The following is a 25,139-nucleotide window of genomic DNA, read 5'->3' as shown; positions in this document are numbered from 1 at the left end:
CAATACACATGAGAATACTAATCTATGTATACCTACGACTATTGTTCCAGTTTATCTTAGATTGAACACAGCTTGGAATGCTTCCATAATGTCCACTTAACGTGTGGAACGTCGATATAGGCCAGACGTTTGTTCGAATTCCTAATAGTTCATGAGTTCTTAGCCGATGTGTGTGCGTACTATACTTACTCCTCGTACCTATTTACGTATGTACTCGTAGCTCTTCCAAAATACACACTGTGGGGAAATAGCGAGGAAATTAATGTTGATTCATAGTTTTAAAACATCCGTGATTCAGAAGTGTACGTAAACTGAGCCATGCAGTTCCTGCCTTGGCTCGCAAGAAATATATTTACTGTAATAATATATTACACGTGTTTACATCATTAGTTTTTTTAAATAAGAATGTGGTTTCCGGCTTATATCGATACTAGAGTGAGTCACAAGTTACACTGATTACCGGCTTGCCAAGATTAACAAGTATTGTGTATCCAATGAGACTGATCTACAGTTTCCCGCATGATTCAAGCGTGACATCACACGGAGCCGCGGTGTCGTGGGTCGCTCTGTAACGACACAAGTAACAACAGTCTGAAAATAGCTTTTAGCTGGCGACACAAGCTGCCGGCTTATCTTAGCTCAGCCCTTCATAAACACGACTCTTTGTTAACAGAAAGTAACTCTTTATGTTTCCACTTATCTCCGAAAACTCGCATACCATCTTTGATGCAATCGTGTTTTGTAAATACACAATACAACACAGGTTGTTTCTAGATTTTCTTAGTATGCTGTACAATAAGCAGCGATTGTATGTCGAATGTTGACTTGTCGAGTCACCTCGACCTATGGACCTGTGGCTGCGAACATTGAGTCACAGTCATGTACCGCGTCGTATTTTGTTCTAACTGCGATAATGTAAAACGAAGTTTTTAAACCACAGTGTGCAAAATACTTATAACATCCTATGAATATTTTATGATGATGTTACTGAAGAGGTGGTCAATTCCACAACAATTGCAAAGGAAGCACAAATGGCCGCGTCTCTCAAATCAAAGACGATTGACGCTATCCTGTTGCTAGATGGTTCTTTGTACGAATATATTGAGGTTTGCTTATCACAGCGACCAAATATTGCACAGAAACCCACGCATGCTGAGGCTGTGTAATGTGTATGTTATGCTATAATGATAGTTTTATTTAGGGATACACAGGTACTTGGAACTGAATACATATTTTCTATCTTTTCCTTCACAAGTGGACCTCTTTACTCGTTAGGAAAAATTCTAAAAATAACTAAAGTAATTAAAGCATGTTTTGCTGCTGAGTTAGAATTTAAATTATTTATTTTAAAATATAAAAGATAACTTCATACACTTTCCGAAGAGCTTCACTTTATCACGTGCTATTATTAGCTCACATTATTCTAGAAAGTAATTACTGCAAGCTAGATCACTTGTATGGATTCCGGTATTGTCTAGGGTTTCATCTGATACTTGGAATTCGATAGTAAATGGTGATGTAATTATTGAACAAATAAAACTTATACTTTTGTTAAGGTACAAATAAGTATAATAGCCTTTTACATATTAGTCTCAGTTGACGATTCACCCTAAGGACCAAAAGTAAGATGATGGTCAGCATTCATTACTTATAGCCAGTGTCGCACATTCCTGGCTTATCTCCCAGGGTTCAGGTACTGATAACCCCCTCCCCTGGCGTGGTGTGCTGAGTAATGAGACGGTAGTAAATATAATGAACTAACTGCCACTGCCTATAACGGTCAACTGCTGGAAATAGGTATCATCCAATGAAGGCTAGAAAATTCTGTCCTCTGCCTACTTCGTCTAACTACTACCGGCTATGTTTCACGCATGCATCCCTGTGGAAAAAACGAAATGTCGTAATATCTCTAAGAAGCATCTAGTTAGTGCCTTGGTGAATGACTCAATATCTGTTGCCGGCAGGTGTTCTGCGACATCGTGGTCCGCGACGGGGAGATGGTGTGCGTGGAGCTGGTGGCGCGGGGCCGCGGGGGCGGGGCCGGGGGCGCGGGGGGCGGGGGCGCGCAGGCCGTCATCTTCCTCGGCTCCATCCGGTACGACGCGCTCACCAGGGTCTACGACTCCAGGGTGAGCATACCTTATAGTTCGCTTTATTAGTTCTCTAAGCAATGTTAAAAAATAAGATAGTATTTGCTCCCTTAGTTATTAGTTCTCTAAGCAATTTTAAAAAAGAAGATCGTATTTGCTCCCTTAGTGACGAATAGCGTCACTTTGAGATCGCTAAAAATGTATCGGTTGTGCAACCAGTAAGTATCGAATGTTAAATCGTAGATAATTTTACAATATGTCATTCAATTGAACAGATAGCCATTAAAGCCGGATAAGATACGGTATCTAAATATTAAAATGTCATAACAGATTAGTAATCTAATCTTCTTGATACGAAAACGTAAAGAGCGTTGCTATCTAGATATGATAGGGATTCGTGGAATTTGCGCTCTTTTTCGCAAAAATATATTATCGGCTATATCGGTGGTTCATACGATAACTTTATCAAAGTAAGTTAACAAAGTGTGAGCAATAGTCGCCAGCAGGCGTGGGCTCGGCGCCACTAATGATATTCTAGCGAATAAGGTCATAGCTACAATCACGACACGATCCATAATATTCAAATCCACGTTCTTCCACACGTATAGCTAGCTACATGTAGAATATTCTGGAACTTGTAATTCTACGTGCGAAGCGGCTAATTACAGGATAACGGATACGGTCGCGTTTCGCGTACGATTGCTAACGGATCCACCGCCATTCATATGCGGTGGGTGCGTGCGCTATGTTATGTGTAAATATTCAATAACTATGTCAGCTATTCTGTATTGTGAGTAGCCAAATGAGTTTACTTATAATTAGAATGACGAATACTTTAGTGTGGTTGTGATATCTATGCCTACAAATAAAAGGTTTGTTTGGTATGATCATGTGATATTTATTTGTCTTAAACGTACGTTTACGATACATACCTACGTACAATATTAAATTAGGTATATGACCCTATGTACGCTCATGAGTAATCATGACGAGATAAGTATACTGTTTGATGAAATAGCAAGGTTTTTGCCTAAGGTCACATATAAACGTAGTGCTTGCTCAAGGTATGGTCCCAAAAACTGTCAAAAAAGTGGTGGCATGTCCGCGTGACCTCCCCCCCGGTCCCTGACCTCGCCTCGTGTACTGTCGGATTACTGACCACGTGTTGCGTAATAACCACCGGTTTAGGAATCTCGACCCAATTAGCATATCGTTTCGGAGTGATTTTCCGTGTCCAGCGAGCGGCATGCGGAGACACAGGCTGGTGATCTAAATCGCTATATCGCTTAGTTCTTGTGTTATTTTTTTTTGAACTTGATTATTAATTATATGTTTTTTTAATTATACCGTTTGTGCTTAGGCGTAAAAAACACATGGTAACTATGACTTCACAACTTTATATCTTTTACATAAGTAAAATTATCTATATTTATGGACATTAAGTACTTTTCCTAATCCCGTTCCATGACAAAGCTAAAGCTTATCTAACTTATCTTATTGTTACAGATTCGTTATAAAATAACTGCCAATATGAAAGTAGATCTAGTATATTTATGAAGGTACTCAATCATCATTCTTTTAACCCTTAATCAAATGGATGATTTTTTTTGATAAAAATGTAAACCATGTATGGTTTTTAGGTAAGTTGGGTCCGTAGACTACGAAAAAAATGTTTTTAATTTTTTTTAGTGGGGGGAAAGGGGGGTTTTGCTATGGGAAATAATTTCCCACTATTCGTGATTGCTAAGCAAAATAATATCAAGTGGGAAACTATTTCCCACTATCCGGTACAGATCACAAATTTTAATTAATATTTACTACAGTTTCTATACAAGCTAGTTGCCGCTACTTTGCTTGTTTTTTTATAAATATTTTTTTGTTTTAGAAAAAAAACTATAAAATGATACAATAGTATTAAGAACAATATTTTAATAAGGAAATATGCAGTCGTTAAGTTGTTTGAGGTAACTATCGGAAGGAGAATTAAGACTGTTGACATAGCATGAGTCGTCTTCCGAATCTGTGTTTGATAAAACAGAAATGTCAGCTATGTTTTCGACAGTCTCTTCTAAATTCTTCGTAGTAAGCAATATTACGTTTCTTTTTAATAATTGTTTCAAAATGCTGTAAATAAATAAGAAGAATCTGGAGTAGTAAACCGCTTATACTTATCAAAAACCATACATATTAGTTCGTTCAATAAAGTAACATTATATTTTATGTATAGATAAATTTAGTATATTTTTACTGCAGGAACAAACAGTGGGAAATAATTTCCCACTTATTTGAACCTACGAAAAAGCAAGAAACACCAGTTTTACCGTGCCAGTAACCATAAAATCCATTTGTAAAACAAGTTAAGTTTACAATAGTATTGTGGTTAGGTACTTAGCAGATTTTTTTCTCCAAAAATTTTGAAATATCGTCACGAGAACCGGTTTTTGACACAGAAAAATTGAAATCGTGATTTTGACATTGACGTACGTTGACAGCTTGCGGTTTTTTTTAAAGTGATGGCATTAATAAAATTTAAAACTTAATCAAGATTTTTTTGTTTCTAATGTTGATATTGATCAGAGTAACCAGTACAAAAATAAAAATATTTTTTTCGATTCAGACCAAGTGGGAAATAATTTCCCTATATTTGATTAAGGGTTAAGTACATTTGACATCAGGATAAGCCCTTATCGGCTCTTGCGAACTGAAAAGTCAACGTCACCGACTCACCAGCACAGTTTCAGTTTCAACTTGTAGTATGTATTATAGCGATTTAAATAAATTCAACATAAAATAAACTTAAATTACAACCGAAGTAAAGGAGATTATTATAAAAGTATGGGTTATGTGTGTGCCTATAGGTAACAGTTCACATATTCCATGCAGTAATCGGTTTTTAATGGTAGCTATCCTTATGCTAATATAATAGGTAGGTAGTCGATATCGATATTATAATACGGCCACATTTAAATTATTTAGGTTTATTAACACCGAATGCTAACTTTCAGATTTGAATAATTAATGAAGTGTTTAAAAGAAATCCACCCAGGTGGTTCCAGTGCACTTATTCGATATCTATTTTATAGCATTAACACCTAATCCAAAAAGTTAAAGACTTACGGTCTTATTCATAAAAAGTTACGGGAGACCTATAGGCCTGCTATAAGCAAATGTCAAAAATACTTTATTCATAAACGATCAATAGCGCTAAAGAACTCTCCAACTGATTCGTAAAACCTTGATATGCTAAAGTTGTCTGGACCCTACTATACACCTTCCGTAAACCTCCTATTGTACAAAAACATGGCGGCCGGTCAACACAGTGTTGCCAGTGGCAGATAGTCAAATATAACACGAATCAGATCAAAAAGTAACATTTTCTCGAGAAAAGTAACATGACCTTTTTAAATATGGAAACCGACAATTGTGTCGTACTGCCATAATAAGTATTGACTTATTATGGCAGTTTATTATACAAAATGTAAAATAATTTTCCTGTCCTATTCGGTAAAATTTAAAAAAGCAAAAAACATACTAACACGACTTGTTGACTGATTCCATAAAAACGTACTCATTTATTGGATTAAAATAATGAATACAACATTTACTTAACAAATCACAACGCAAATTACAAAAAAAAACAACGACACATAGGTAGGTACTTTGAAAAAAGTACCGACTGATCGGTTCGCTGCTAGTCAGACAGAACTTAGAGTTAAGCTCACTTGACTCACTTGTTCGCACGCCAAGAAACCGGAATGGAAGATTGCGAAATAGACTCGACTCACGCGAGTGAGTGAATATGCGGCACGACGAAGTTGAAAGATTTTCACACCGTTAGTCAATTCACAAAATCAAGTACAAGCACAAATACAACAAAACAAAATATGTATCATTCATGGAGGCGTTTCCTTCAAATTTTTTTTATTCCCTGGAAAATCTAAAAAGTAACACAAATATAACATATTGAGTCGTGTAACATGGAGGTAACACAAGAGGGTCAAAAGTAACGTAAAATGTTACTTTTGTAGCATTCTGGCAACGCTGTCAACAGCTGTTCTGCTTTATTGACGATTTGACATTTGTTGTGAGTTAATATTTGCTGAAAATAAGTTGCCATGGTAACGTAAAAAAATTTTTTTTTTTTGTGGGTTTTGGCTTGGCCACTGCGCCTTTAAGCCAACGTAAACTTTTTTAAGTGCCGCGCCGTGGCTAACATAGATAATAGAGATTGATAAATGAATGAAAGTTTTCGCTATTTTTGTTTATGGTTACGTCAGACCGGCAACTTAATAGGGTAAATGTCAAAATGTTTGGTCTGTGAAATCTATTAGCGTCACTTTAGTTAATGAACGTTTACGGAACGATTATGAATAGAGATTTTTATGAAACCTCAAATAGGCTTAAAGTGTTCCGTAGCTATTGAGCTCAGTAAACCTACTTTAAGGTTTTTTTATGAATAAGACCGTAACTTTTTGTCTGATATGTAAGATGTTATACGTAATTTAATTGTAAGGAAGGTACCGAGAATAGATTTATGTTACAAACAAAAATATACGGCCTCCTTCAATAAATAATGAACCTTGATTATTGACTTCCCATTAGGCCCCATGAGGGCAGAAATAGCACTACGCATCCATTTACAACATGTTTATTTTTGTCTGACCTTTTCAGATAGCAAAGCATTTTTTCAGTAAAAATATAGTAGATAACTGTACAAAGTCCATATTTGTATTTGCATAGATTTTTCTAAATGCATTTCATCACATTTTACATTGGCAAAATTCTGAAACACCAATAGTGCTGCCTTTTGCAGTCGTCAGCGGGGTGAGAGCGGGTAATGGGGCGCGGGGTGCTTCTATCTGTTCATATCACGTCATTCGTCTGGATCTGTCGCCGGGGAGGGGAGGGGAGGCAAGGGGGACGGGGGGCGCTGTTTACTCAACGAGATTACTTCTTGCACTCGGACAAATGGCATGGCCGGTGATAAACAACTTATTTCTGCTCAAAAGCGGAATGGAGATTGTCGCTATTTTCGTTCGCAAGGCTGAATTTTAATCGAGATGCATTTTTATTACGTTCTTTCTGCTCATTGAATATGTATGCTGGTGACATTTCATTTTTCTCCGGCATTCCATTCATTTCTCGGTGGTGAAAGCGAGCGGCATTCCAGCTCACCCCCTGGGTCGGGGTGTCGTGACGTCACCCGCGGTCGTGGCTGAACTGCCTCATTATCCATATCATAGACTGTACCCACGCGCCGCCTACACCTATCGCTTACAGAATTACAACAATCTACATATCCACGGTTATTTGACTGAGTAATTCTTTGTCAGTAAGGTATTGTTATGAATTTTTTGGTTTATACATTCTTTTCACGTGATATGCGGTATTATCGTAAATATTGTGAAGAAGAATAGTTGTTTGTGAAACATTGGTTGAGTGCGCGGAGTGCTCGCAGGTCACTCGCCCCGAGTCTGGGACGTTCGTGATAGATCCCCTCCCGCTGGCTAACAAGTCATAAGTCTCACAAGATTCATAAGTAATATACAGAGTCGACGATATGAAACATAGGGCTTAAAATATTAGCGATCTGGTTTTATAGCAGAGACTTTACAACCAATTTTATACTTATTTACAAGAATAAATATCTAGAGAGTACACATATATTTGTTTTGGTGATATATTCGATACATCGCGCTAGGCAATTTGTCTGAAGTTCCCTGAGGTGGTGATCATTACGGTAACGAGGTGTCGGCGCGTGCCGCAGGGCTCGAGCTGGGGACAGGAAGTGGGTCACCTTCTTGGAGCCAAGAGCGACCAGGCAGGGGGGGAACCGTAGGGGTAGTGTAGACTGAGCTTTAGGACATACGAGTGAACACAGACACAATTATTGGCTAAGTATATAGCTTCAAGTGTTTTCGGTTATTGCTTCGTTCATCTCTGTAACTAAAATGGGTTTTGTTTGCTATGATCAATAAAGAAGGCATGAAGATACAGGAATTATGAACTTTGCAAAGATCTTCACAATTATAATCTGGACGGAAACAAGCATACTTTGAATATTATGTACGTTACTGCTCGACTGATCTTAATCTTGGATCATCAGGGGAATACAAGCGACGCACATTAGTGAGGAATTTCGTACAAATAGTAATAAAGTTTATTGTTGTCTATAAACCGCTACATTTATGACAATGGTTCGTCTGCGCGGCGCGACGCGGTCACAACCACATGATTTATGTTGAAGAATCAGAAAGCTTTGCAAAGGATTCTTTCCATTGGTTTGTTTTCGTACGAGTATACGATGCGGGCGATGTGGCTCGGGGCCGGAATGTCTTGTTTATTGATCGGTAATTGTTACCTTATAAATCACCAGCTGCCGAATCGTATTTAAGTGGCTAAGTGGCCTTGAGTGAGCGACGCGAGGGGGCGGCCAGGGACGGTTCGCTTCACGATGGAAACTGTGGAATTATCCATCTTGCGATGAACGAGGGGTGAATTGTAATCAGGTCTAGACCGTGTTTGCCGTGGCGTCGTGTCTAGACATTGCTTCCTGGCACTTGGGGAAAGTTTCGTGTGTTCATGTTTTGAGAGGGGTTCGTTTCATAGTGTGTTATCGACCGATAAATTCACGGAATTTAATGCTTAGTCGTGTTAGTCGTGTAACTTTGTACCGTAATTACAACCGTATCGATTTGAACTGTTGACATTTTCAACTGCATTTAAAATGTCCTAAACGTTGTTGCTGATGGCCTTCAGGTCACTCCTCCGTCCTGTGGCACGAAGCGAGTAAATGTCACAACCATCGCGAAATGATGACGCAATACCATTTCCGCGGTCTCCCCTCACCCTTATTTCTTAAGAAGCCTCACTTATTCTTAAAATAAGACAGTTGGGGTACCTAATAATAGCCAACCATTTCTTTAGGGCAGTTAAGTTGTTGCCAATGAATAATTTATGCTAGTTCAGGAAAGTCGACTAGTGGTAGTAAATAAGGCACAACAATAGAATTCAGTAGTAGTTTTTTATCCAATCGATCACGCCACGAACTCTAAACATGCCGAAGAGATGATATGAACATGTGTTTATGAACTTATGACTCAACAAATTCTTCTATTGCTTGGCAATTGACCCCGTACAAATTGAGGGCTTTTTCACGAATAATTGAGTGTACCCGCTGCGGGCGCTTCGGTCTGATTAAGGGCCGTCACCCTCCAGTATCGATTAACCCTGTTAGTGGCGAGCGGGCCCGGCGGCGATCTGCATCGAGCTGCATCCTTGACACAGCCTACACACACTACAGCCCACTTGCAGCGTACAACATATCGGAATAAGCCGCTTTCTAGGCCATTCCTCTTATCTTTGCCCCCGATTCCGCCTCAAGCTCTGCTGTTGTTCTCTTATCTCTGGTGGTGTGATGTAGGAAACATTTTAGTTCTAACATTGGAGGATGCGTATTGAATCCTGTGTGTTTATTTATGCAGCTAGAGCAAGGTCGGAGCGGCGTCGTGAATACAAACGAAGCGACCCTTGTATGTTTTATTAATGCGGTGATGGCAATATGCTGCGCCCAGCTGCGGCGGCGCCACGTGGCGCGCGCGTGACACTGTTCTGCCCAAAATAAACTATTGTTTTTATCTCACTATAGAACAAACAAATGCAATCTATTAATGACACCACGTGGAAATATCTAGCAGCAACGTGAACTCGTGGCTTTATGGCAGACGTGGTCGAGAATTTTACGTGAATTCCCCAATGTCATGTGTGTTTCCCTTTCACGTGTCAACTGGCTTTGCTTGTGGTGTTCCAGCAATCGTCCCTCTCCACGAAGGTGGCGCAGCGCATGTCGTTCGGGCTGCTCGGCTCCAAGGCGGCGGCGCGCTGCGAGTTCGTACGGATGAAGGTAAGTTTTACTTTATTTGAAGATATGGTTATATTACATAGTCATATTACATATGGTGATCATTATAGTCTACAGTACAAACCATGTATCAAAAGAGCAGAAACTTTTTACGTCTACTTGGAGGTACAGGTGGAATGTGTCGCAACCGTGCGATTCCATTGGCTACTATGTCGCTCGGCCACTATTTTTCTACGCGACAAGGAGACGCTCCAAATTATCCATAATTCCTACATTAATGCTCACCATTTTGGTTGAGTGACATGGTTTCCAGTATACTGTATTTGTCTTTGAGTTATTTATATATAAAGCATTCGGTATATCCTCTCCCAGGGTCCCTGCGGCAAGGGCCACGCGGAGATGGCGGTGTCGAAGCCGCATGGCGCCGGCGTGGACACGCCCAGCTCCGAGCCCGGCCTGTGCGCCACCGACATGTGGGACAGCGACTGGGAGGACGACCCCGAGGAGATGTTCATCTACCGGCATCAGGTACGAACAACTACATTGTGTTTCCGCCAACCCATCACGTCCCCGCTGTTGGGTACGGGTCTCCTTCCAATGAAGGAAGGGTTTAGGTCTAGTCCACCACGCTGGCCTGTTACTATGTACTAAATGTTGTACTTTTAACGAATAAACAGTAACTTTAGCGGAGCTCTTGCGTTTGTAAATTATTATTTTTATTTATTTATTTATTATAAATTACACAAAGTTACATTTTATATAAAAAGACAGTTACAGTGTGACAAAAACCAGTTTAGGTTTGACCGCACACCGACATTCGCACGGCTTCACTCATTATATTACATTGTACATTGGTCTTAAAATACTTAAAGATAAGGCTTACATTCTAACACATTATAAATAACATCGAGTCCGTGATGTTCTATGATGAATAACATGCAAGAGTAGTTGTTTGTGTAGACACACTAGGTGATTATTTTACATATTTATGATTGTAAGAAGAAAAGTGTAAGTTTGTTTTTAATATTACTGGTTGTTATTTGTTGTCTTATATTTAGCGGGAGTTGGTTTATTAAGGTAGGTATTTGGTATTGCAGTAGCTGTTTTCCATATAAATTACGATACTGGGGGACTTGTAGTTTATTATTTAGACCGCTTCGGGTATTTTTTGGATTATGTATTACGTTTTGATATTTATGATTAAAGAAGTTATCGATCAAAAGGCTATATTTAACTTGGTTATGTATAGGTATTATTTTGCAGTGGTGGAATAGTTGGTGGTAGTTGTCTTGGTGCTTAATTTTAGTTTTAAATGGGACAATCGCTTTAATAATTCTTAGTTGTAGTGCGTATATGGAGTCTAGGTTTGTTTTACAAGTTCTGCCATAAGAACTAAGCCCATAGTATATGGTAGTTTCACCCAGTGCTTTATATAGCTGCAGCAGTATATTGTATGGGATTTTTTGTTTGATAATTTTTATTTTTGCTAGTATTGCTCGCAGTTTATCACATACGTGGTTGATGTGTTCTGTCCATTTGAGCCTGTCGTCGAATATCAGCCCAAGATATTTTTGTTTGCTGACGACTTCGACTGGTGGGCAACAACAATGTTGGTTGTCCTGCATGTGGAGGCAGCGGTGGTTGTGTACAATTAGTTTAGGTTCTGTGGTTATTCTATTTTGAATAGAGCTAATATACATCAAGGTTGTCTTCTTCGCATTGAGGACCAAACCTGCATCATGGGACCACTTGGTTAGTAGGGTGAAGTCACTCTGCAGTTGTTTTAAAGCCGTTTCTATGTCTTTACTGGCTGCAATGAGGCATGTATCATCGGCAAATTGGTAGATTTCACAGTATTTTATAAGTTTGACCACGTCATTTACATATGTTATGTAGTGCAGGGGACCCAAGACAGATCCCTGTGCTGTACCTTCAGATACTGCTATTTTTTTGCTCAGTGAGTCACCGACTTTAACTGTGAAAGATCTTTCTTTGAGATAGTTTTTACACCATTCGCCAAGAGGTCCCCGAATGCCGCAGTCGCTTAGTTTTTCACCCAGGATATTATGTTTCAGGGTATCGAATGCCTTGCTGTAGTCAATAAATGCGACTAGGATATGTTCTTTATCATTCAAGTGCCTGTAAATATCGTCTGTGAATTTTGTTAGTAGTTGTGTTGTGCTCTTACCTGCCTGAAACCCATATTGTGTGTCAGTTATTATATTATGTTTATTATAAAATGAATTTATTTGTTTAGCTAATGCTTTTTCTACAATTTTGTTTATGGTATTTAATATAGTGATTTGGCGGTAGTTGTCATAGTTTTTATGGCAGCCTTTTTTATGAATAGGTTTAACTATGCCTGTTTTGAGCTCTTTCGGATATTTACCTTCCTTGACCGATGCATTAATAAACTTTGATAGTATTTCTGCTATGTCGATCTCAATTGATTTTAGGTCTTTAGCGCGTATTTTGTCGGATCCTGGTGCTTTACGGTTGCTCAGGGATCGTATTTCAGTGAGAATTGACTTGGCCGACGTTGGTTGAAATCTACAGCTTGCATTCACTGGAGAGATATACAGATTTTTATCTAGCAGTTTTCTATCACAATTAGGTACTATGTTCTTAACACTATTGGCAAAGTTTTCAGCGAAGTTATTTGCAATGCTACTAGTTGTGTTGTTGTTATTCAACATTGCATCCTGAATGACAGCATCTGCTATTGTTCTTGCCCTACCTGTAATACTATTTAATAATTGCCAGAGCGCTCTTGGGTTGTTTTTGTTCGAAATTATTTCATCCCGTATACTTTTATTTTTACATTTATTTATTAATTTATTAGAAAAATTTCTTGATGAATTGTACTGTTGCTTTATAATTTTATTAGTGGGATCCGAGATCCATTTTAAGAATAATTTATCCCTATGTTCACAAGCTTTTATGATTTTGTTATTAATCCAGTTGTTGGTCATACGTTTTATATTCGTAGGTCTTTTTATTGTATACATAGATTTTTCATAGCATTTTTGTATATTTTCTATAATTATATTATATAGCTTTAAAGGGCAGATAACTTGTTTGGTAGGTTTCCAGTCTATTTGTTTTAAGGAATCAGCTAGCATTTTATAATTAAATTTAGTGATGTATTGAGAACCCACCCGTGTGTCCAGACCCGCTCCGCAGCAAGCGAGGGCCGTTGCTCGGTGGTCCGCCAGTTTGGTTCCGAGCGCCGCTGTGTATAAGTTTAGTGAGCGGGATCTTGCGTAGATGTGATCTATACAAGATTAAGTTATTTTGTTATTATATAATTCAATACGTGTATACTCAGTGATCCCGCAAGCTAGGCTATGGTTATACATAGTAGTGTTATAAAAATGTTTTACAGGGCTGTTAATTTTTAGGTCTATGTTGATGTCTCCGAGCACATAAGTATCTTGCTGGCGTTTTATTTTACTAAGCAGTGTGTCTAATTCTCTAATAAACAAGTGTTTACTGTTACGAGGTGGGCGATATATGCAGCACAGGACCGCGCGGTAGTTCGAAGGCGTGGTTATAGTTCCGAAAAGGTTTTCAAAGTGTTGTGTTTTGTAGCTGTTTATGCGGAATTTATGGATTTTATTTATGTAGATAATTCATTTCGCAGTTCAGTGTGCATATTATAGCCCTGTAATTGGTACAATGTGCTGAGATCGTTGGAGATATTGGCTTCGGACAACATTATGACATCTATAGTACGTGATGAGGAATTAATGCATTGTTCGAGAGATGCAAAGTTTTTTATGGTGGATCTTATATTCATATGAATACATAGGAGTTGTATGTTTTTAGGTACATGAGTAAGGAATGAGTTTAGGTTAATACAGTCTGATAGTTCCAAAATATCGTCTAATACTATGTCCATTTCAGAGTTTTTAGGTGATTAGGTAGGTACTAATACTAATGATAGGTATGGGTGTTAGTGATCGAGACTTACACATTAATGGGTGGTTTTGTAGGTATTCATTTTAAGTTTTTGTACATCTTCAGCGGCACGGATGATGATTGCTTTTTGATTTTCCCCATCTTTACGAACACGTAGTACTCCTTTTTGACCCATATGTACCTATAGACGTTCTTTAGCTCTTGTTTTGCGTACCAGAGTAGGTGTTTATTAAAAGGAGTTAGGGCTTCACAGATAAATATGTTTGCGCTAGTCTTGGAGACAGGAGCTTCAGGTAATATATCCAAAACTGTGATTCTAGAGGTGTTCGATTTGGCGGCGACTAGCCAAGAGGTTTGCAGTTGTTCCGTTTTCAGCTCAACATGGACTGGACCTGGACGGTCATTTTTGCCAGGGAGTCGTTTTGCCAGCTGTATGTCTCCAGTTGCTAGGTTGGTTTTTTTTGCTATTTTGCCGACTAGCTCATCTATATTCTCACCTTCAAGGGACGGCAAGTTGTGTATCTCGATGCATTTAGACAGTTTTCGCTGTTCCGTTTCTTGTATAAGCTGTTCCAGCGCTCCTACCCTCACTTCGAGATTATTGTTCCTGTTGGTTAGTTCTGTATTTTTCTTCTGGAGACCAGTGATGGTTCTTTGCATTGTTTCGGTGTTTTTAATCAGCTCATCCATTTTATCAGAGTGAAATTGAAGGGATTGAGTAACATCTTTCATCTCCTTTTTTATGGCTTTTTCCATTTCCTTAGATATATCACGCAGTAGTTGTTTTATATCTATATTCACATGTTGGGACTCATTTCTATCATCTTCATCTTCATCATTATCGGGTATTATAATCGATCGGCGTTTGGGTGATTGTTCTTGACAGTCCTGGCATGTCCATTCCAGATTGTCTGTGGCTCGCAGAGCCGTTATTTGTTTGTTCGTTAACCCGGCACAAACGGTCGTCAGGTGCACTGTTTTCTCGCACCGGTGGCATTCAATCCCAGGTTTGGTCTTGGTGAGGTTTTTATTACAGCTATCACATTTACTTGACATGATTACAATGAAGAAAGCACAGTAGAACTTCCGGACTGGTCGAGATCTGACGCGCGAATGAAAAAATTAATGAGGAAAGTAAAAGACACTGAGAAGATCATTTGCTTATGCTGGTTAATGGTGTATTAGTGTTACGCACCCCATCGTCACAACAATAGGACAGTGTCGCTTATGTCAAACATCAGAAGGACCTTAGGTGCGTGACTCATCATCGCCGTCAGCCAACATAAGTGAACGATAGGAAATCAGCTAATCCTTGTGTGATGCTCTTGTCATGGCGATACATGATGTACAAATCCGACCCTAAATAAGGAAAAGGCAAGGACGAAGAGAGAAGAAATAGTCTCTCGTCACACAACTATAATTTCCTCATTCATTTGCTAGCGCAGTAGCTGGGCTATACTGTCTGTTTTTTTTAGTTTTATGTCGTTTTCAGTCTACCTATTTATAAAAGTTACAGACAATGACAGAGGAGGTATTTTGTTGATTCTATTTTAAACTGACAACGCAGTGACCTTATTGTAGTTCCGAGCGGGATTATATCGCCGGTGGCACCGACAATAAGAGGCTTATAGACCTGACCTGCGCAACGCACATGTTGTTCCATTTACACGCCGAGAGAATACCCTTTCAATAACCATTCGTATTTATAATAACATCTAAGTGATTGTTGAAGTAGATATGAATCACTGGCTGGGTAAGGGTATATCTACAAATGCAAGTGTTATCAATGTTATCATAATTGGTGAATCTAAAGCATTGATATACTATAAATGACGTGCTGTAACCAGTATGTAATATTATCAATGATCTACCGCTATCATGAATTATCTATAGAAATCTGAAACATCCGCTATCCTAATCATATCACTTATGACACGTTTACTAGTACTTACCTAACCTAACCGACAATAATGTTCAAAGCGAGGCTAATTGGGCAGCACATTGAGTACCGATGACTGTCGCTTTTATTTTAAAAACTGTAATTGATCTCCCCCAGACCGTGAACAATTGTCAGCTTCATTAAATACAGGCCTCGTGTCCTTGTGGTGTCTGTAAAGTGGACACCTTTTACAGATAAATAGGTGTTTTATAGGAAGAAGCCTGCTATTACATTCCTTACGAGCACATAATCAATCTATCGTTTTATAAAAAGTATAGAGAATAATAATATGTATATGTATGATATAAACAAAATAATATGATGACTATTCACTTCTTATTAAACATAAAGTTCTAGAATTATAATTATGAAATTATCAAACTGATAATAATCATTTCATATCTATATCATCTAAGTACATATATATACATGTATATGTATATCCGCACTTATTGCATAGGTACAAGTTATGTTATAAGTTTATCATTCCTGCAAGTCTTATGAATCAAAACTAAATTATTTAGATATTTCTATAAATAACAATAATAAACGACATAGATCGTGATCATTGTATTATGCAGTTGCTATTCTTACGAGATATCCGATGTTTAAAATGCAATGGTGCATGCATAAAATAGATGTATTCATTGAATTAACTCTGTATCAATTAATATGATGTTGAACGACCCAAGAATGTGAATTTAAATTGAACAAGTCGGCGCAGCTATTAAATTTATTCACACACACAAACAGCAACATCGTCATCAGTTTGTATGCTGCTAATAAATGATTTGATCCTGCAATGTCAATGTCACTTTATATTTCACTTCAAGATAAACAAGAGACACGGATCGATGAGGATATTAGACTAATCTTGGGCCAAGATAAAATAGTTACTATAAAAAGCCTCTTTTGACTGCATGGTGATACGAACAAGTGATGCGAAATTGCAATTTTACGTCTGTTGTTGTCACTGGGGCAGATAACTTGGTGGGAGAATGTTAGTATTAGTATACCTAGTTAGTTACAATATTCCTAAATAGAAACGCGAATAAAAAATCTTGCACTTACACATCTGATTACTTCCAATTATGTTTAGGTGCGAGCATAAAAATAAAATATGTTATGCTTTGATTACCCAACAGACACTGCATATTGTAAATAATTACTTTATAGACACGCATCATTATGATATTTTAAAGATGTCTGTCTATATTTAACAAGCAGTACTTCTTGTCATTGCGCCAAATCAATTTAAATTCTGTAAATTGAAGAACAGCGAATTCAGTTTCACTATCTTTGCAAGTAGTTCCTAGGTTCCTACTGTATACGTAAATTTCATACTATGCACTAGGTATGTCATATGAAACTAGCAGTGGTAGAATTATATTCATTAGCTTTACCCTGTCATACCGCTTTGCTGTTTTCCTCATAGGGGCTTGCTCCATCACTGTTGTAAATGCAGAACCACTCCCCAGATAACATTTATGCCCTACAAAGCCTAAGCCTAAAAACCCTTTCTTTATTGGAAGGACACCCGTGCCCCAGAAGTGGGGACGTGATGGGTCGTGATGTAAAAATCCTATAACCTCTAACCCTCTGCCCGTCCAATTCCAGCGTCGCCTGAGCGACCCCAGCGCGAACCTGAACAACTTCGCCCGCGGCGGCCTCCGCGCCCGCGAGGCCACCAGCCGTTCCGAGGACGCCGGGCTCGACTCCCTGGTGTCCGGGATAGCGGAGGTGGAGGCCGGCGACCTGAGAGACGGTACGTGCAGCTATTGTGGTGTACACGGTTTTAAACTGACAGAAAAGCTAGGTGAAACGCTTGGTTTACCAACAAGCAACAACAAACAAACTACTACCTACCGAACTAGGCCACGAAATAATAGAAAAGTAGGCACTTGCATTGCTTTGCAGTTTGAATCCGTGTATGTACTAGCTAATTATCTGTATCATAAAAAAATTACCTTCCGTTGATTGGAGTTCGGTTCGAAAGCGCCAGTGGCCTTACCTTTTTAAAACTAAAAAATAATACATTTGTTGGGTTTTTTGTTGACACATTATGGTCATGTATTTTTCCTTGAGACGCAGTATATTTCAGAAAACCCAACATTTGTATGCGCTTAGCAGATAATGGCAGATATCATTAGCTCATAATGTAAACCGGCTCTAAGTTCGGCTTTGTTGATGTTTTCCTCCTTCATTGGCTTGAGTAAAGGGAGACCTTTACTTGATATATATGGGGACGCAGACTTGACTTGACATTGACCATTTCCGAGATTTGATTAGTCTACTATACTATTGTCTGTGCATGTCGCTAGCCCACGAGTGTGCATCCCCACTATCATTATCAAATTTTATCCAGCTCTTCATTGCATGTTCATTTTATATTTATTTATATATTTCGCTTAAGAATATTATCTGCGATTGATGTTGTCGCTTCTATGCATGTAGCGTAGCGTTTGTAGCGCGGAGGAAGCCAGCGACATGCGATATTCGACCTTACGCACGCCGTAATAGAGCTCAGAGCCGGTTGAGTAGTTGTGCCAGTAGCCGCTCCAACTGTTGCCTTGCAGGTGTCACTGAAGCGCACAATTGGCTCTGAAAAAGACAAATAACCACCAAAATTCCACACCCGACTGCGTTTTCTGTAACTTAAAAACCGTCAAATTTATTTGAAATTTAAAATTGACGGACAAAATGGCCGCTGTCAGTCGCCATCTTAGTTTTCTTAAAGCAAAATAATCGCATGTGCTATAAATGAGTGCGAGGTAACCTAGCAGTCGGGTGAACAGACGCGCCTAGTCACGGCGAAGTTACTAAAGTGGGGTTGTTTGTCCGTAGTCGAGCGTCGCTCGCAGGCTTCCTCCGCCGCGTGCCTGCGCCGCCCCGCGCCCCCCGGCCCCCGCGTCGCGCCCCCCGCGCCCGCCGTCGCGCCCCCCGGCCCCTGCGCCGCGCCCCCCGGCCCCTGCGCCGCGCCCCCCGCGCCCGCCGCCGCCGCGCCGCCGCGGCCGTGCCCGCTCGACAACACGCCCACACCCACAAAGAAACACAGACTCAAACAAACCAAACCCAAACAAGACGACGGCGAATGCGAGGTGGCCGACGACGCCGGCTCGCTCGACGAGAAAGACTTCAGTCGAACGCAAAACAAAACTATACACTCCAACTCAGAAAGCACAATCGTGCGGGGCAAAGAGGAGCTGCCGTGCTACCGCGAGCTGCATGTCTACAATGCGATGCGGAAGACGTTTGAAGACACAAACGGTAACGAGGCGGACGACGAGGGGGGTGAGGAGAGGGGCCCGGGGGCGGGGGGCGAGGGGGCGGGGCTGCCCCGCCGCGCGCGCCTGCCCCCGCGCCGCACGACCCCCGACGGGACCGACATCTACTACTGGTGCGACGTGCCCAAGCGGAAGTGGAGCGGTATGTGCTTGCTTGCGGCTTGCTGAGTGGTTTTGCGCAGAGGGATGTCTTCTTAGCGTTTTACGGCGGTAAAAAATTGTAGGCATCGATACAGTTTATGAATGGATGCATGTCTGTTGGTCATCTATGTGTCCATCGTCTATCAACTCGTAATAATTAAGTATTTAGAAACATAATGGTGTGATGCAGGGTGGTGTCGAAGGTGACAGCTTGAAAATTTGAGGACAATAGTGGCCGTCTTTCGGCTTTAAAACCTTTTTCTAATACCGATGTGCCATAAAAATTCACGTATTTAAAAATGTAGATATTTATACCTTCTAGCTAATGCAAGTATCGGCGCACTCGCATTCCTCACTTAGCTCTAATTGGCTGGCTGTGGTGGTAATTACTAGATAATACATTACGTACAGAATGGCGTGAACTCGTAATGCCTTCCATCACGGCAGCCCGTGGCGTGACTTCAGAACAAGACGCCTCATCATTGACCCTTAATTATTGCTTATTAATCTTGCATAACACCACTGTAGGATTAAAAACTGTTTAACCTTACGTAATAATATGTCTAGTTAAAGGCTATATTTTAGCTGTTTATCCAGGTTCAGGAAGCTAAAATATAATTGTTTAGTTCAAATAGTGAATTAATAATGCATGGAGTATAATGAGCGGTGGGTGAAGGTTTTATATTCGTGTAGTAGCCGCCGCATGATGAATATTAATTGCCGTGAGCCGTGTGCCTTACACCTGTTCAATTTCCATCACTTTTATTGTTGAACTTAATTAATTTTACCTATATCACTGGCACAAGTGATATAGGTAAAATTAATTAAGTTCAACTATATCACTTGTGCCAGTGATATAGGTAAAATCAAACCAGGAAGCAACAAACTCTTTTCGCTTTAGCCAAATATTTGAACTACAATAAGATGCATCTACGTTGCTCTGCATACAATATCAGGTCCCGCGGCACGGGAGCATTATCGACGTTGATAAACTCGTCCTATACCCGATCCGCCAATCGGTATATGATGAATCGCGATATAGTGACGTTTATCTACGTCTATAATGGACTCGTGCAGCCGGGACAGAACAGGAACACATTTATTTACCGATATTCATGACACGACGCGACAGAAACCGAAAGGATAAATTAATTGATCCATTATTATCGAAGCATATTACAAACAATCAAATCTTTCCTCTGTAGCATATTATTATGTAAGTAAGATAACCATGTTATTAATCTGCCTCCTCCCACAACCCCCGCAGAGCTGGACGACGGCGCGTACAACCCTCTCTGGGCGATGCGCGGGTTCACGCAGACCTTCCACCTGTGGAAGGAGGGCCGGCGCGCGCAGTGCACGCCGCTGCACGCCTCGCTCACGTACGTGACGCTGCCCTGGTGGAGCATCGCCAAAGGTACCCAGTGTATACAGGGTGTTTGCTCTTCTTACACTAGTATAAAAAGCTTCATTGTGAATAATATGCCATGGTGGCGTCATGGATATAACTCATTCGAGAGGCCAAGTGTTCAAATACTGGCAGGAAATTCTAGTTTTTCGTTTACCACTACGTACTTGCTTAGCTATGCATAAACTCGATGACAATATTACAGACCTTTAGGCATTAAAATATAATACAGACTTATATTTGCAGTTATAGAACTACACCTAATAATATAAAATTACTGTTTTTCAGATATCCTGGATATTCGTGAGGAGCCGATCTTAACTTTCTAACCGACGACGCAGCTGAAACGAATAACTATAAGACGAGAAATATACTACAAACTGTAGTGTTACGACTCTCACTTACCTATCGATAAGGTTAGCTGATTTTTACTACATTCCTGATAATATATTTATTAATTATATATCTTACAATCTATTGATATTAATATACATGAGATACTAAATATATTGAATTTAAACTAAAAATATCTTGTCGATAAGTAAGAGAAACGGATCACTACTTGCCTTAAATTTATGTGTGATTGGTTGATTAGACATTTAATTATTTGAATATCTAGCTTTATATTTCTATACCTACTGCAAATCTGATATAATTAAATGGATATCTCTTCCGAATCTTGGCTTTATTCAAAATGAGTAAAATATGTATGCCAAAATTGTATCAGGTTTGTTTGTGTCGCTGTATTACTATAATATCTACCTTTGCGGCTTTGTCAAAATTGCTAGTGCGAGTTAGTATTTTTACTCTCAGTTACGTAATCCATAATTCTTATTTGTATCTTATTGGTTAAGTTCCTATCAACAAGTGCAACAATTTTATTAGCATGGACCACTCGTCTCGTGGCTCTCAGGTAGTGTAGCCTACAGTATACTGACATTCCTGGTCTAGTCATATCATGTAAGGCCTAATATCCTATTTACTATTGCATTCCTACTGCCTTCAAGTTCTTTTTATAGAATTATAATAAAATATTACAGTAAAAAATAAGCTATCAATGCTAGATTTTTTGGATTAAGAGCTAACATACTAATTGGTATATTGATCAACGAGTATGCCTATGTTTAGTGTTTTGTCGTGATCATAATGTAAGGAAATCAAATTCATACCTTCGATATGGTTGGCACCTTCATAATTTTAATGGTACTTATATATTTATAGCAGCTATTAATCGGTAGAATGTTCTTTTCAATGAGTCATAAATTATTTGCGATTTCAATGTTATATGTAATTTCGTTGCGAATTCTCAGAAGTGAAATATTGACTACACTTATTACCAAGTTTTCCAATATAACTACAGCGAGATGTATCTCCATTATTTTTATAAAATATTTTGTTAATTGTTCATACGTAGTTGGAAGAGTGAATATAGAATATACATACTGATATAAACTAGGATTGGTGATATTAATCACATTCTCTTCTCTTCATTCATCACGGTGAAAAATATTTACTTAACCTACATGTAACATGTATGATTGTACTGTATCTAGTCAAATCGCGATACCAAAGTGTATAATAGTTTGAATAAGTTTTGTATTATTTGACTGAATAATAAATAACGAATGCAAATTTTAAACGCTTTTTTATTAATACATATATTTTCAAGTCAATTAAATGATTACCTTTCTATAGGATCCTTGAATTATTATGCCAGAGTGGAGAGCTTAGGAGGCTCAGTGCATCCGAAGTGCGCTGGTCATTACCTGAAACAATATACAAGAATATATTATACCTAAATATTTATAATCCCGACAAGACTTTTAGCCATGCTTAACACTTTTAGGATGATCTATTAGTAAATACCTAGCCTTGTACATACTTTATATAGACCTACATATACCTATGTGCTTAAGATTAGAGATTATACTATATTCCTTGAGTAAGTACACTGTACCCCTTTTATATCTCTAGTCCATCCATCCAAAGGTTATCTGGAAGAGATCGCTATAAGCGATAAGACCGCCTTTTGTACCCTAGTTAAGTGTCTATGTAAAATTGTTAATCATTTCTTGGTGTACAAATAAAGAGTACTCTATCTATCTATCTATTATATTTTAGATTCTATACCATCAGTCGTATTGATTGTTTCCTCGACGATATTCAAATTGAATAGCTGGTTCCTTCGTCCTTTTGTCTTGAAGTGGGCACGAGTTATGTTCGCTGGTCAAATTGTTCAATGAGTGGTTCCTGTCTACGCCATGCCATTAAACTCATCTTCATCTTACTCTCCGCTCAACAAAACGCTTGCGGATGATTCATTTAATATTTTAGTACCTAGTTTTGTTTAGGGACAATGATGGATGAGCAGACACGCCCAGCAACAGTGAACTTGAACAGATAGGTATAGGTTTCATTTAGTACATGAAAGATTTACAATGTACAATCGCTTTACATGCTGTTTTAAGATTTCTTAGATCACTGAAAATATTATAGCTATCTACTGTCAGCATGGATGAATATGTAGAGTGTGTACCTTCCTACCAATAAGGTACAGTGGAGGCAAAAACCAACACACTCTTCACGAAACCCAAGTCCTTCCACACTGGAAGTAAGTCCGCAATTCCCGGAATTACCTCCATCACCTCAATTCGCCCGCGAGCGTGGCTCAGCTAATCCAAGTAGGCGGTGGAACAATGCGGATTGCTCAGCCGGAAGCGGCTGATTGCTGCTCATCAAGTGTTGGGCAACTGGCTCCTGGCGCAGCGCGGCAGTCCTGTCGCCGACACAGGTGCGGAAAAACTTGGTGTGTTGGAAGTGACCGGGTTTTTTTTTACTGGAAAAAATCTTGTGTGCACTTTTCTGGATTGTGTCTTGTGAAAACGTAAGTTCCTAGATTTTAATTAAAGCTTTTGTGATCATTTTGTTCATTAGACAGTTGATGTGGTGCTGAGTGCTATCCAGTCGGGGGAGGTAATACAATTCATAATGTATTTTCATAAATGAAATGAAGTGTTAATAAAGCCTAGTCTTTAGAACTGTAGCTTTTACCTACTACCTACCTACCGCTCTGTTACGCAAAATGCTGACGTATACTTAGATCTAGGCCATCGAGATTCAGGAACACTAAAACCCTAACTGGAGAGTCCTTGACCGCGGGGTGGATGACGTCAGTGTGACGTCACCAGACAGACAAATCGTTGTGAAGTGAATCTGGTGCCATGCGAGCGAACATTCCGTCATCCAATTGTGTATTTGGTCTGAGTTTTTGGAGATAATTGGGTATTTTTGTCGCTAGGCGACTGGCGATGCAGAGGTTGTTTAGGGCTTTTCAAGTACCTACGACCAGTTTTATAATGTAGTAAACCTAGTCCTAGTAAGTGTAGGTACCTAGTCCTGCATTGCATATAGTGAGGTTTTACAGTTAAGTGGAATATTATTTATGCTATAATTGGTAACCTATTGTTGGGAGTGATCAATTTTAATTAGCCTATACCTAGCTGTCAAAATTAAAACAAGCTTTTGACAGCACTTAATTTAAAATTCGTTGCTTCAATTACCTGTCTGTCAGGTAACGTTAGTTTAGTTACCTAATGCTGTGGGCAAGCGGGTCATCTCACATCTAAACCGTGTAATGGCCATGTCTGAGGATTAGATGACAAGCGGGAACGCCTCTGCTAATGAGCTTTTAAATGGATAATTATAGAACAATACGTTATGATTATGACGGCAACAAAAAAAATACTTATATCGCTATAGATAGCAGAGTAAACCAATTACCATGCTATAGGTAGGTACTTACCCTTTAGCGTTGCTTGGTAGTTACCAACAACAGACAAGAAACTTCTATTTCGAATCCAGTACTTACCAATTTAATTACATATTTCGAATTTTAATCTGAATTCAAATTATACCACACTCAGGCGAAACTACGTTTTGAAAACCTGGATGTGTGACCCACCAACCCGTAGTGTGAATGCTCCAAGTTAAGGGGGCCTTCTAGAAGGTATCCTTATTATTAATGGTTCTTTAAGTGCTTCTCTACTAATAAACAAATAAGTAACGACTAAGATAAGACAAACAAATGTAATGTGGCCGCCTCTCTCACACGCTCGAATTATCTTATCAATTATTATTATTTTCGCAACGTCTCAGTGTTTTGATGCTCGTTTCTCGTTATTAAATTACGGTCGCTTGACATCATTATATTGTTTTTCTGGGGTACTATCTTTGAACCCATTCGATTCTTTATTTTATACTCTCTTATAATAATAAGTGAATAGATGGATTTTTCAGTTATAAATGGAAAATTCTTATCATTAAACTTAAAGTATTGCAAATAGTAAGTAAGTAAGTACATACATACATATGCTCACGCCTGTCTCCCAGAGGGGTAGGCAGAGACTATGGATCTCCACGTGCCACGATCCTGACATACTTCTTTCGCTTCCTCCACATTCATAAGTCTCCTCATACACGCACGTCGGTTTCGGAA

General features: G+C 39.2%; 2 protein-coding genes across 3 annotated transcripts in view; one reads left to right on the top strand and one right to left on the bottom strand.

Moving 5' to 3' along the window:
- Positions 1–22,283, top strand: part of LOC105381225 (uncharacterized protein KIAA0930 homolog) — a 55,637-nt gene extending 33,354 nt beyond the window's left edge. For both annotated transcript variants that reach the window (XM_048624900.1, XM_038112199.2), the window contains 6 exons: positions 1,965–2,129; positions 9,901–9,993; positions 10,324–10,479; positions 17,429–17,576; positions 20,504–20,653; positions 20,933–22,283. In XM_048624900.1, coding sequence (XP_048480857.1) covers positions 1,965–2,129; positions 9,901–9,993; positions 10,324–10,479; positions 17,429–17,576; positions 20,504–20,653; positions 20,933–20,973 — 753 coding nt within the window. In that variant the 3' untranslated portion in view covers positions 20,974–22,283. The remainder of the gene's footprint in view (positions 1–1,964; positions 2,130–9,900; positions 9,994–10,323; positions 10,480–17,428; positions 17,577–20,503; positions 20,654–20,932) is intronic.
- The window catches only part of LOC119692265 (phosphatidylcholine:ceramide cholinephosphotransferase 1), a 96,787-nt gene that overhangs the window by 13,370 nt on the left and 58,278 nt on the right, over positions 1–25,139 (bottom strand). The window lies entirely within an intron of this gene.

This window comes from Plutella xylostella, chromosome 13, assembly GCF_932276165.1.
Source record: "Plutella xylostella chromosome 13, ilPluXylo3.1, whole genome shotgun sequence".
Lineage (NCBI taxonomy): Eukaryota > Metazoa > Arthropoda > Insecta > Lepidoptera > Plutellidae > Plutella > Plutella xylostella.
Note: the sequence above shows the minus strand (reverse complement) of the source record. Positions and strands in the feature narration are given on the sequence as shown.